Source organism: Pogona vitticeps, chromosome 14 (assembly GCF_051106095.1).
Source record: "Pogona vitticeps strain Pit_001003342236 chromosome 14, PviZW2.1, whole genome shotgun sequence".
NCBI classification, from domain to species: Eukaryota; Metazoa; Chordata; class Lepidosauria; order Squamata; family Agamidae; genus Pogona; species Pogona vitticeps.
Window position 1 is genome coordinate 7,509,291 of NC_135796.1, and position 12,371 is coordinate 7,521,661.

The 12,371-nt window shown below is 43.5% G+C and overlaps 2 protein-coding genes across 8 annotated transcripts in view; one reads left to right on the plus strand and one right to left on the minus strand.

The window, feature by feature from the left end:
• Positions 1–1,679: 1,679 nt before the first annotated feature.
• SPRING1 (SREBF pathway regulator in golgi 1) lies at positions 1,680–11,313 on the minus strand. Its single transcript, XM_078381643.1, has 5 exons — positions 11,081–11,313; positions 8,187–8,343; positions 7,173–7,324; positions 5,126–5,239; positions 1,680–2,506 (listed from the first exon to the last, which is right to left on the minus strand). Exons 1-5 carry the CDS (start codon positions 11,186–11,188, stop codon positions 2,423–2,425), a joined length of 615 nt encoding a protein of 204 aa, XP_078237769.1. The 5' UTR covers positions 11,189–11,313; the 3' UTR covers positions 1,680–2,422.
• A 453-nt stretch (positions 11,314–11,766) lies between these two features.
• Positions 11,767–12,371, plus strand: part of RNFT2 (ring finger protein, transmembrane 2) — a 58,426-nt gene continuing 57,821 nt past the window's right edge. For 6 of the 7 annotated variants that reach the window (XM_078381635.1, XM_078381640.1, XM_020813605.3 and 3 more), the window contains exon 1: positions 11,767–11,857. The gene's annotated coding sequence lies outside the window, so the exon portion shown is untranslated. The remainder of the gene's footprint in view (positions 11,858–12,371) is intronic. The other variant, XM_078381637.1, reaches the window with a different exon arrangement.

Genomic DNA, 12,371 nt, shown 5'->3' on the forward strand with positions numbered 1-12,371 from the left:
AACTTACTTATGAGTACACCAGGTAAAACTTGCTTTGAGATCATCCACAGTAACAAAGCAAAAACCTAGTAATTTCACAGCTGTTGAATATTATCTATTTTTAATATACAGTGTTTTTAAATATTTTCACAGGGTGGAGTTAAAAAGACTTGGCCAATATGCTTTCTTTCATATTGAATGCTAAGGTTAAACATGACAGACTTCTGCCCTACCTAGTTGCCTGACTGACTCTAGACACATTCTAAGTGGTCCAAATTCTATGCTGTGTAAATAGTTGTCCTTTAGAATGTTCAAAGTTATAAAAATGCCAGCAATTTCAGAGCTTTTCAGGCTTCAAAAGCAGAAACTGAAAAGTGTGATTTAGAGCAGAGGTCCCCAAGCCCTGGTCCGCGGCCTGGTGCCAGTCTGTGGTCTGAGCTGGACCCGGCCCCAGAGACAGACCTCCCCACCCCACTCCACACACACTCCCAACTGCACAGCCCGCTTGCGCCTGCACGAGTGGTGCCTGCCCGCATGAGCACTGTGCCACCCTTTGCACAGGCGCACAAGCATGTGCACCCCACACAAGCACCACTGCTCCTTTGCACATGAGCACAAGCACGTGAATGAGAGAGTGCATGCTCCTTCGTACATGTGCACAAGCGCAGGAGGGTGCCCCGCCTTCCCCAGCCAGTCTGTGGGGCTAAAAAGCTTGGGGACCACTGATTTAGAGCCATGAATGGCTCAATTATTGCGACTGGGAAAAAAGTTTATCTTAGCAACGTATTTCATCTGTTCTTAATCAGCTGGAACTCTAGATCTAAATCAGCTGGTACAGTGTTATTTTTTTAAAAAATCACAATTCAAAAATCCTTTGCCCAAATGTCTCCAAACTTGGCACAGAGCGAGAGCGGACTTTCTGCTACATCCATGTCAAATTTGGTGCTGATCTGAGGTCTAGTTTCATAATTATGGTTTTTTGTTTGTTTGTTTGAGACATCCCTAGAAATAGAAAGGCCTGGGGAAATAACAGAAAAACTAGGGAAAAACAGTTTTTTTTCCAAAGCCATTTTTTGGTTTTGTCTAGAAAAATCGAAAAAAATATAGTGTGGAATATGTTCTTTTACAGTGGTAAATAATATGTCTATGGCATGATATTCAAAATGTATAACATGAAGATCTTAATGACAGACTTCTGAGACTTTATTCAACATTAATTTTTCCAGTTCTTTTGAAAAAAACAACAAAAAAGGCTTTTAACAATGGGGGAGGGGACAGTTTTTCAATTTCTTTTCCCCAGGCCTTCCAAACTCTAGGCATCCACATTTTTTCATTTGTCTTATGGAATCCTGTATGATGCTTTACCTGTAAACACAGCAGATCACTGTTCCCCAATCAGATTAAGAGTACAGTATCACAGCCAGGGAGATTTCATTAGCTATTTTAAAATCCCTGGCAGTTTCAGCTTCAGTAAAACAGGAGAAGGAAATGGTGGCATCACCAAATATTTAGTTGTGTCCCAATCACCTTTTGTCACTGGAGGGAGTAAAATAAATCTCAAATAACCCAAGGGTTGCCCTGCACAGCTGGTGTTACAAAATCATGCTGAATTGAAAGCCAGTGGAAGTATCTTCTACTGAAGATACTGAATGCATTTACAGACCAGATATTCTAGGAATATATTCCCCAACAACAAAAGAGCCAGTAATTACATTTAATGATGACATCTTCATTTGTGTGCTTGCAGAAATCCCTTTTTCCTAGTACTGTGAAGCTTCCTTAACAGAAAACAATCAGCATTGTATGAAAGAATGAAATCCATACATTGTGGAAAAGGTGAATCAGTACATGTAGGAAAATTAATTCCAGAAAAAAATGCCTTCCATGAACTCTTCCTTAGATCAAAATCACCTTTCTTCTCACACCAGCTTCAAAAATCATCAAATACATCTCAAACCAAGCAACAAAACCCTGCCCATATGAATTGCAATAAATAAATCTTATTTATACAGAACAATTTGCATCAAGGATGCAAGGTATCTTCTCTACCTCCACTATGCTCCACCATGAGTTTGGCATTCTCTCATCTAATGGGTTCACTGTCTTTTCCTCTTAGCTCCATTTATCTATCTTTCTGAGAAAGGTCATAAGGTACAGGGATGTATATATACATTTCACATAATTCAGAAAGAGGTTTGGCCAAATGTGAGGCCTACATATCGTCCTCTGGTCTCATCATTGGAAACGTTTCTCAGTGGTCCATTTTCCAAAAGCAGGAAAGATGTAAGCAAGCTAACAATCCAAGGTAGGTTCTTCCATGAGGTTAAGTTGGACCCTGCAGTAGAAGGCAGGTCAAATGGGTCAGCACAAGCAATGCCGCTCTATTTATCAAGACAACATTGATCCAGTTTCTGCTGTATCAGCACCAGTTTCCTTGTAGCTTTCAATTAGCTAGGAGGTCCGGGGGGTACTCGCCATAGCAATACTTGGCGACTGGGTTGCGGTAGGTATTTTCATGTTGCACACTCTGGAAGAGGACAGAAAGCTTATTAGCAAAAATGAATCACACAGATTATCAGAGAATCTATGGGGAAGGACTATTCACATGCTTTGCAACACAGAAGGTCTGCAATCTCCATTTAAGGATCAGGTAGCAGTTGATGGAACATACCCTCCTCTGCCTGAAAACCTGGAGAGAAGTTGGCAATCAAAGAAATTCCCTTGGTTCATTCTCCTCTCACCAGCTAAGGGGAGGTGCAATAGAACAGATGGGAAAATTATGCAAGTCTCAAGGCAGCGACAAGCAGCTTGTATTTATTTATTTAAAATATTTTTATCCCACCTTTCTTCCAAAAGGACCCAAGGCGGCACAGGCATTTTCATTTGGACTCTAAATCCTAGAATTCTCAAATTCTTCCATCTTCCAGACACCTAAATCGTGCTCATATAGAAGAAGGCTGAGCTGGTAGACCTCATGGCCCAGGAGAGGCTGAGCTTGGGTCTAATTTGCTGTAAGTAAATAAAAGAAGTGGTTGTTGTGGGTTTTCGGGCTCTTTGGCCGTGTTCTGAAGGTTGTTCTTCCTAACGTTTCACCATCTTCAGGCCACAGAGATACCGGCTACAGAGACTTAGGAAGAACAACCTTCAGAACACGGCCAAAGAGCCAAAAAAAACACAACAACCATTAGATCCCAGCCGTGAAAGCCTTCGTGAATATATTAAATTAAAGAAGCTTCCCTTTGTGGTTGCTGGAAACATGTTGGGCCACGAAGCCTACCAGCCCAGCCTTTGTCCCACATGTACCCAATTTATGTGTCTGTCGGGAAGACAGTCCCAGAATGGACAATGATAGAATTTAGAATCCAAACAAAAATGAATCCATATGCCTAGTTGTGGCCCTCCAGATGTTGCTAAACTACAATGTCTATCAGCTCTATCCATTACAAAGACTGAGAGATGATAGGAGTTTGAGTCCAACAACATCTGGAAGACCATACATAAACTGTACATTTCTCTAGAACAGGTATCTCTTTCACTCTCCTGCAGTACTGATAGTTATATGATCTGAAATGTGGATGGAATAAGGTGGACTTAAACTGAGACTCATACAGATGAAAAACAGACTGAACTATTTCTAAGCACAATACAGTGGTGGCCCGCATAGCGATGATAATCCGTGCCAAAAAAATCATCGCTATCCGGATTCGTTGCTATGTGGGGCAAAAAAGCCCATAGGAACGCATTAAAACACATTTAATGCGCTCCTATGGGGAAAAAACTCATCTTTAAGCGAAAATCCTCCATGCGGCCGCCATTTTCGCTGCCCGGTAAGCCAGGAAAGGGCGCAAAAACGCTGCGGGCAGCCATTTTTTCTGGCAGCCATTTTGGAACTGTCGATCAGCTGTTTAAAAAACATCGTTATGTGATAATTGGTAAGCGAAACGCTTACTGATCATCACAAAGCAATGTTTTGCCATATAAAACATCGCAATGTGATCGCTTTTGCGATCGCAAAAAAGCCATTGCTATGCGGATTCGTCGTTAAACGAATCGCTCGTTATGCGGGACACCACTGTATCTATCCCAAATGTCATTGTTTGTGGCTGTTAGGAAGCTTGTTGCCTTGCTTTCTCTGTACATTAAGCTCACCACATCTTACCTGTTGATGCTTCTTTACTATCTGCATAAGAGCAAAGGTAGAAAGACAGATATGAATATGTCTCACTATCAAATGAATAACTCCTTAGCTTGTATGCTCTGGCAGCCTCCCAAATACCTGTCTTTATACACAAACCTGCTTCTTGGTGGCACTCAGCAGATCTTTCCAAATTTCTCAGATATGCAACTCAAATACTGAAGACCACAGGAATGTTCTTTAAATTATAAATGGGAAGGTAAACTCTCCAGGATGGCCCAGGAACTCGTCACCCACTGGGACCATATCCTGCTGCCACACTACCATATTTATCAGTGGGATATGGCAAAGGAACCACAGTTCCTTTTGAAATCAAATGTGCATGCTCGAAAATTCAGCCGCAGCTATAAAAACAACAGAGGCTGCATGTGGTTACGTATTATATGTATCTTTCAAGACACAAACTTGTGACATTTTATTTTTGTGGAGGCTGACCAAAGGTTTTCAAGACAGTCCTTGTGGCACAAGTGGTTAAACTGCAGTACTGCAGTCAAGACTCTGCTCATAAGCGGAGTTCAATCAGCTCAGGTAATCAGCTCAAGGTAGACTCAACCTTCCATCCTTCCAAGGTTGGTGAAGTGCCTTCTCAGCTTGCTAGAGGTGGGGACTATGTGTAGCATGCATAACTAAGTTGCAAACCATCCAGAGAGAGCTTTAAACAATAGGGGCCAATAAATAAGCAGCACACTTTGCTTTTGCAAGAACACTGACAACTTTTACATTGATCAAACTAGCATTGATGTTTTCTTGATTTTCTTGCACTTTATTTCAGGCCTTTTCCTAGTTTTAGTTTGTTCTATACATTGTTTTATTTTGATTTAAATAAATTGGTTATTCCTTTTGAATGTTGATTCTTGTATTCGCGATAAACATTACATGTTCTGTCCTAGCTAATCTACCATGATGACCTAACCACAGAGAACCCCACCTCACCAAGCTGTCTCCTCTTACCTGTGATGACGTCCTGCATTTTGCCAGACACAACTCAAAGTGATCTTCCACAGCCATAAAAAGGTTTTGGAAGGCCACTGCCGCTCGGTTCAGAAAATCTTCCAAGAGTTGTTGCTGAAAAAAGGATGAGTGGGGGGGGGGGGACATGAGTTTTCAGATATAGGAAATATATAATGGGGAGAAATTGCCAACACATATGGTCTTCAAATATTTTGAGTCATTAGAGTTCTGGATTAGAGATGGAAGTATTCGTATACAAATATCCCCCCATAGGTGCAGATAACGAGGGTCTGGCCCCCTGGGGCCAGACTGACCACTCATCATTCTGCCACTGTCACGGGCCCTGCACTCCCTTCCTATCGTGCCGGAGCATGCAGTAGATTAGCCACTCTTTAACCTCGCAGAGAGGCCCGTCATCCCACCTCCTCCCAGGAGTGGCTAATCCATCGTGAGCTCCAGAGTGATAGGAAGGGAGTGTTGAGCCCGCAACAGCGGCAGAATGGTGAGTGGTTGGTCTGGCCCTAGGGGCTGGCCCTTCATTATTTGCAATTTCTATTCTGGATCAAAAGCAAGTATACAATTCAATTGCAAGTCTGCTGGTGGCATAAACTAGGAAAAAATGAAATCTTTGAAGAACACAATCAATATAAAAATATTACAGGGCGTAAAAATTACACCACCCATGAAGATTACTGCTTTTTATTTGGCATAAGTTTTTGTAGCTCTGGCAAATCCGACAAACAAGATCTCAAATAGGCTTTCAGCTACCATAAAGTTCTTTGGTGTTTTTGCTGCAATAGACTAACACAGCTCTATGCCATAAAAACATGTTATAATGGTAAACCAGGCTAGGAATAAATAAATTTAACGAGGAAAAAATGTATATGGGAATTCTCATGGTGCATGGGGATGATGGGACCTGTACTTAAATGGAATATCAGACACGGGCTCAAAGCAGAGCCAAAGATGACTGAGAAAGTACAATGCTATGTGTGTGATACAAAACTTGTCAACATTAGTGGTAATTGTAGTGATATGTTGTGTGAACATTACAGAGAAAGCTCACATATCTTATCAAGCCAGATGGGCATCCCTGGTCTATCAGACATAATTCCCTAAAATAAGAGTTGCCCGAGGCTACCTTACCCCTTACAGAAGGCCAACATCCAACAGGCTAACAATGCTTTTTGTACTCTTAAGCCAGTCTCTCTTCCAGAAACCACTGGCAATTTGGAGCAGGAAGTGTGAGCTAATAAGAATTGATACCGGCCCTCCCCATCAGGAACAGCCTAGTCTCTCAGGAGAAGGTAGTGGGCTCCTTTATCAGCAAGCCTGGAAATGATGTCATTATACAGCATAACACAAGGATGGTCCAGCTAAAAGAATTAACAGATTTTGATTTCTAAAAGCGAATATAACCCCAAATAAATTAAACTGATCAGTAATATCAGGGATATATAATCCACATTTTTGGCCAATTTCCACATTTATTAGACAGGAGAAATGGTCCCTTCCTGAGACAGGTTGGGAGGAGGAAAAATAACATTGCTAGGATAGACTCCCTGGAACAGCCCCTGATGTTGGGAAAGTGTGAAGGCAAGAGGAGAAGGGGATGACAGAGGATGAGATGGATGGACAGGGTCATTGAAGCAACCAACATGAATTTGACCGAACTCCTGGAGGCAGTGGAGGACAGGAGGGCCTGCCGTGCTCTGGTCCATGGTGTCACGAAGAGTCAGACATGGCTTAATGACTAAACAACAAAGGACAGAACCACCACTCACACATTATGAAAGTATTTGTACTAAGAATGACATTAGAAAATATTACCAACTGTATAATCAGGCATGCCTTTTTAAAGTCAAATCAAAATATTTTAAGATTAATTTATGTAAAAGATCAATTAATGTGATGTTGCCCACCACAGCACACAGAAGATAGAATGCTTGGCTGGCATCCTTGAACAGGAAAATTTCTGTTAGGAATTGAGAACGATATTGTATTTGCAGACAGCACTTGCTCAACACTGACACCAAGGTCTCCTTACTTTATTAGGCTGCAGGCAACAAGAAACACAGGCCTCATACACACTGCAGCATCCACTGGGCAAGCAAGTGTCACAGCTGAACTGCTTTGCACTGGGCGCTTCAATGTTGCAACAACCATTTGTAAGCACATCCTTTCTTTCACAGATGTAACCTAAAACAAAAGACCAAGAGTGACTTGACAGCAGACTGAGAAAAATCTTGTTTTTCAAGCACCAAAATTAGCAGGTTGTTCAGTACTGTACTGGGACTTTTTCAGTGGAGACAATATTGTGTCATTCATTGCCCCCTTAGCCTTTCTTTTCCTCTCTCTGAATACAGCTAGAATCTTTATTTTTCACCAAAAAAATCTGATGTGTATAAAGATATCCAAAATTTCAAACACAAGGAAATAATTCAGCATTGCCTTACAATATAATTTCCCTTCCAGGAGGGACCCTATTGTCTCTCCACAACTTACAAGTCGGCCTCTTCCATGGTAACCTGCTCTCTGCTTAGGGTGTAACTACCATTTCACTTTTTGTAACTGTTTTGTTTTTTTCTTCTCCCTTTAATAAAATACATAAAATCCTTTCCCGCTGTTGATTGGATTTTGGAGTATAGAGGAAGTCTGGGTACTGAAGCCTGGGCTTTGAGCTTGCTATATTGCCAATGAGCTAGTAAATGGTAAATAGGTATGGTGGCACTGCTACTTTTTGAGTTAAATGCCCTGGAAGCACAGGCAGACTAGGAAAAGCTGGCAACTGGGAGGGAAAAAGTAGTTACCATTTAAACTCAACAGAATCTCACCCTTACTACTCACTCAGATGCTGCCCCCATCTTAAGACACAGAACAGTTGAATAGCTGAAAGGCTATGAGGAGGAACTGAACATCAGAACCATGACAAGTAGTCAAGATGGTCTACATAGGATCCCCTCTTATGCTCACTACCATTCACAAACAGACAACAACAGGCTGGAGGGAGACTGATCTAACAATTCTATCACACTGGCTGGCCTTGGATGAGGGTCCTTACCCAATTCATCTGTAATCAACAGTTTCCCTTGAACGGAGTTTCGACATTGGTTACTTGACTGGCTGTTGTTTCCTAGGCTAAACTGTACTTTCCATGCAATTGGATGATCTTCATCTTGCATTTGGGGGACATTCCAACCTCGGAGCACTCTTTCTTCCTGAAAGCAAAGAGAAATCATGTGACATGAACAGAAACCCTGCTCATCTGACCACAGTGCAATAGAAAGAGGGGCGGGGAAAGGAATTCAAAAGGACAGCTCTCATGTTATATTTAGCAAGTGAATTCCAGTCAGTTATGCCCCTACATTCAGCTCTGAACTTTAAAAATGCCAACACATGTAGCAATTAACCAGAAATGTGAAACATTACTTTTTTAATACTAGAACTCTTAGTATCCCACAACCAGCATGGACACTCCCATCTCTCCAAGAGATACACAGACCTTGCTTACTGCTGCATGTGTGTGCTAGGACTACAATGAATCTCATGAGCAGATTAATACAGCTTCACAAATTGCATTTCCAACCCAGCTGTATACCTTCTCCAAACTGGCATCTCTAGGTGTATATCCTCCAAGTGTATTGGGGTGCAATTCCCATCATCCTCTGTCACCAGACACTAATTTGAGGAAGAATGTTCCACACAGGTTCCTGTTATGGCATATGCTTTAAAAGATTAGTTCTCTTTTTTAGATTCTGCCTTTGAAAGAGCTACAGCAGGGATCAATGAAATGCAGCTTTACCAACGTTGGACCACAAACAGCTCTAGCCAACATAGCCAATAGTGAGGAACGTATGGCGCCCCAGTCCAACAACATCCGGAGGACCACACACTACTCATCCCTGACCTACACTGTGGTAATAAATTATAGGGTTGTTGTGTCTCTGGGTAAATGTGAACTGCTATTGAACTATGTGAAGCCTTATTTTCTATGTTATATATTACATGCATTTATGACCCACCTTATGGGATAATACAGTATCCAGCATGCTCATTAGAGAGAAGCCCTAACTCAGTGTGACAGCATTACAGATGGTTCCAGATTCAATCTTTCCCCCGAAAGGATCAGAGAGCAGAATGACTTTTTCTGGCTCAGAAGCCTGGAGATTCAATGCTGGTAGGATAGACCAACCTTTATCAACATGGCCACTGGCTATGCTGCCTAGGAATTATTGGGATTATGGTCCAAAACAACTAGAAGGCACCAAACTGGTGGAAGCTAGAAAAAACAACTATTGGCCTGACCAAGAAACAGTCTGGAATAAGACATATTGCTTTGTTTGTAAGCTTATTACATTTATATCTTGTCTTTTCTCCAGTGAGAAACACGGTTTTTCTTCTCACCACTTCTCCCTCATAACAAGCTTGTGAAATACTTCAACCTCAGAAAAAGTGACTCATCTAAGATCACACAGTGTTGCATTGCCAAGCAAAGATCTCAACCTGAATGCCCCAATTCAATGATCTAACCCTAATACCGTAGGGGCCATGCTCCAAGTGAGCCTTATGTGAAAGCACAGTGCCTCCAGATCCTGCTGGATTGAAAGGAATTGCTGTCCAACAATGTCTGGAGGACCACAATGTCTGCCACTGCTATTTAAACATAATAGAAAAAAACATAATCATAAAATATCAGCTAGGTTAGTATCCTACCCAAGAATATAGGTCATTTCCAAAACAAGTGAAGCCAAGTCTACAGCCATGGCAGAGTGCCTTCCTTTTCAAAAGAGGACTTTCAGCCAAAACTTTCATGCTTGGGATTCGAGAGGTGAAAGGGAAGAGATATACTGTAGTTCAAATTATTAAGATCAACTACCTTCTTAAATAAAGGGTGGTGCTGTGAGCTAAACCACAGAAGCCTGTGCTGCAGGGTCAGAAGACCAAGCAGTCGTAAGATCGAATCCACGCGACGGAGTGAGCGCCCGTCGCTTGTCCCAGCTCCCGCCAACCTAGCAGTTTGAAAGCATGCAAATGCGAATAGATTAATAGGGACCACCTCGGTGGGAAGGTAACAGCGTTCCGTGTCTAAGTCGCACTGGCCATGTGACCACGGAAGACTGTCTTCGGACAAAACGCTGGCTCTATGGCTTGGAAACGGGGATGAGCACCGCCCCCTAGAGTCGAACACGACCGCACAAAAATTGTCAAGGGGAACCTTTACCTTCTTAAATGAATTGGATCAACAGCTAAAGAAACAGCCAAGAAGAAAATGAGTGGAGCAGCTACTGTATAATACAGGAATATGGTACTTGGTGTTGCAAATTATAACTCCCATCTGTTTGATATAGCTAATGATCAAAATGGTAGTCCAAAACATCTGGAGGATTCTGGACGACTTGTAAGTCTACTAAGTATTAAAGTATTAATGAACTGCAAAATACAGTACTGTAACTGCATTCAAATCTACATTCAGTAATGAAACAGTTGTGGTCTCTTTGGGACAGTCACCATGTCTTAGCCTAACTTGCTTCCCAAGACCGCTGTGAAGATGAAAAGGCAAAGAAACAGATTAAGCATCTGGGACTTGACTCTTCCAAGTTCAAATTGCCACTGAGGTTCTTCTATGGGTTAATTATTCAAATATAACATTTAATGATTACAAGACTGTTGTGAGGATAAATGCGGGAGGAGCAGAACCATATGCACTACCATTTAAACAGATTTAAATATAAATAATTTAAAAAACTGGTAGGCTGCTATAAGATAGCAAAAAGAGTAACACACTTTATTATAGCCAAATAAACGGCAATGTGAAAATATATAATGCAGCGTGCCTCTGAGTAGCAAAAGCAACAATCATGGCGAGGCCCCTTTATTAAGAAGCATCAATAATTCGTCACCACCACCAAAGATAACAAAGAGGACACCGGCCGAGAGGGGATCCCAGGCTCTCACCTGCTTGAAGGTGCTGCTGAGAAAGCAGACCAGGGAGAGGCCGAAGACCACCGCCAGCACCCAGCGTTTGCGCAGCAGCCTCCGCCACACCAGGGCCAGGAGCTGCATGGGCGGAGCGGGTCCCAATCGCGGTCACGCGGCGGCGGAGAAGCAACGACCTCGACGGCGAGGAGGCCCGAAAGGCTGCCCGGGGGTGGGGGGTGTTCGGGCCCCGGCGCGGCCTTGCTCGCTAGTCTGGGGGAAGCGAGGGGGACGGACGACCCCCCCTCCCCACACACCATATCCCAGGACAGGCCTTGAGGAAGGAGGAGTGGGGCGAGGAGGGACAGGCCCAGGCAGGCAGGAGTGCGTCAGGTGGAGCCCCCCGTAGGAAACGGCATCTTGCACCGCGCCTCCTGTTCTCCGAGACGGGGCTGGGGGGGGGGAGAAGGTCTAACGCGGCAAATGCCGCCTCCGCCGCCGCCGCCGCCCTCCCCGCTCTAATTAATGCGGGGGGGGGGGTCCGCGTTAAAGCGAAAGGGGCAAGAGAGAGAGAGAGAGAGAGAGAGAGAGACACCTTCCCTTCCCGCTTCGGCGAGACCCGCTTCCGCCAATCAGAGGAAGCGGACGGTGACTCCTCCTCAGCGGGCAAACCCTGGGGAAGGGGGGGCGGGGCGGGGGCGCCAACCCGGAAGTCACGTGGGGGCCCGGTCCGGAAGAGGAGGGACGCCGGCTGTTTGCTGAGGGCCCCGGGGCAGTCGCTGTGGCCGGCGGGAGCGTCCTTTGCCGCTCGTTCGGGTCTGTGGCTGTTTTTATTACCTCACTGGGCATGCAGAGCGAATTTCTATTATTTCCTCAATAATAATAATAATAATAGGAGTAAAAAAAGTGGAGGAGGGATTGGTTTATGAATATGTTTAAAAGCTGTGTCATTAGTGGCTGAAGTCTAATCTGGTCTACTCTAGTTACTACTTACTCTTAGTAAGTAGTAACTAGAGTAGGCCCATTGAGTCGGTGGGGATCTGGTGAGTCTTCTAAATTCCTCAGATTATTCACTGGGCCTTCTCTGGTTTGCAACTTACTGTTGGATTTCAGCCAGTATCAGTTTTGACCCCCCAGAAGAAATGTTTTATACAGTACAGTAGTCTGAGATTAAGGGCCTAGTTCTCACCGAAGTTGTCAGCCTATGTTTTGGCTGTGTCCCTTTAAACAGCGGGCGAAGAGCCTTGTCAAATGCAGTGTTTCTGCATACCATATACTGTAGATTGATAGCTGTTCCTAGCTGTAGAAGAACAACGTCTTCGGGCTAAGC

Coding starts and splice junctions, on each gene's coding strand:
- SPRING1 (XM_078381643.1), bottom strand. CDS start 11,188: ATGCAGCTCCTGGCCCTGGTGTGGCGGAGGCTGCTGCGCAAACGCTGG. Junction 7,325..8,186: donor GTTGATTACAGATGAATTGG/GTAAGGACCCTC, acceptor CTTTTGTTTTAG/GTTACATCTGTGAAAGAAAG. Junction 2,507..5,125: donor AATGCAGGACGTCATCACAG/GTAAGAGGAGAC, acceptor GTCCTCTTCCAG/AGTGTGCAACATGAAAATAC.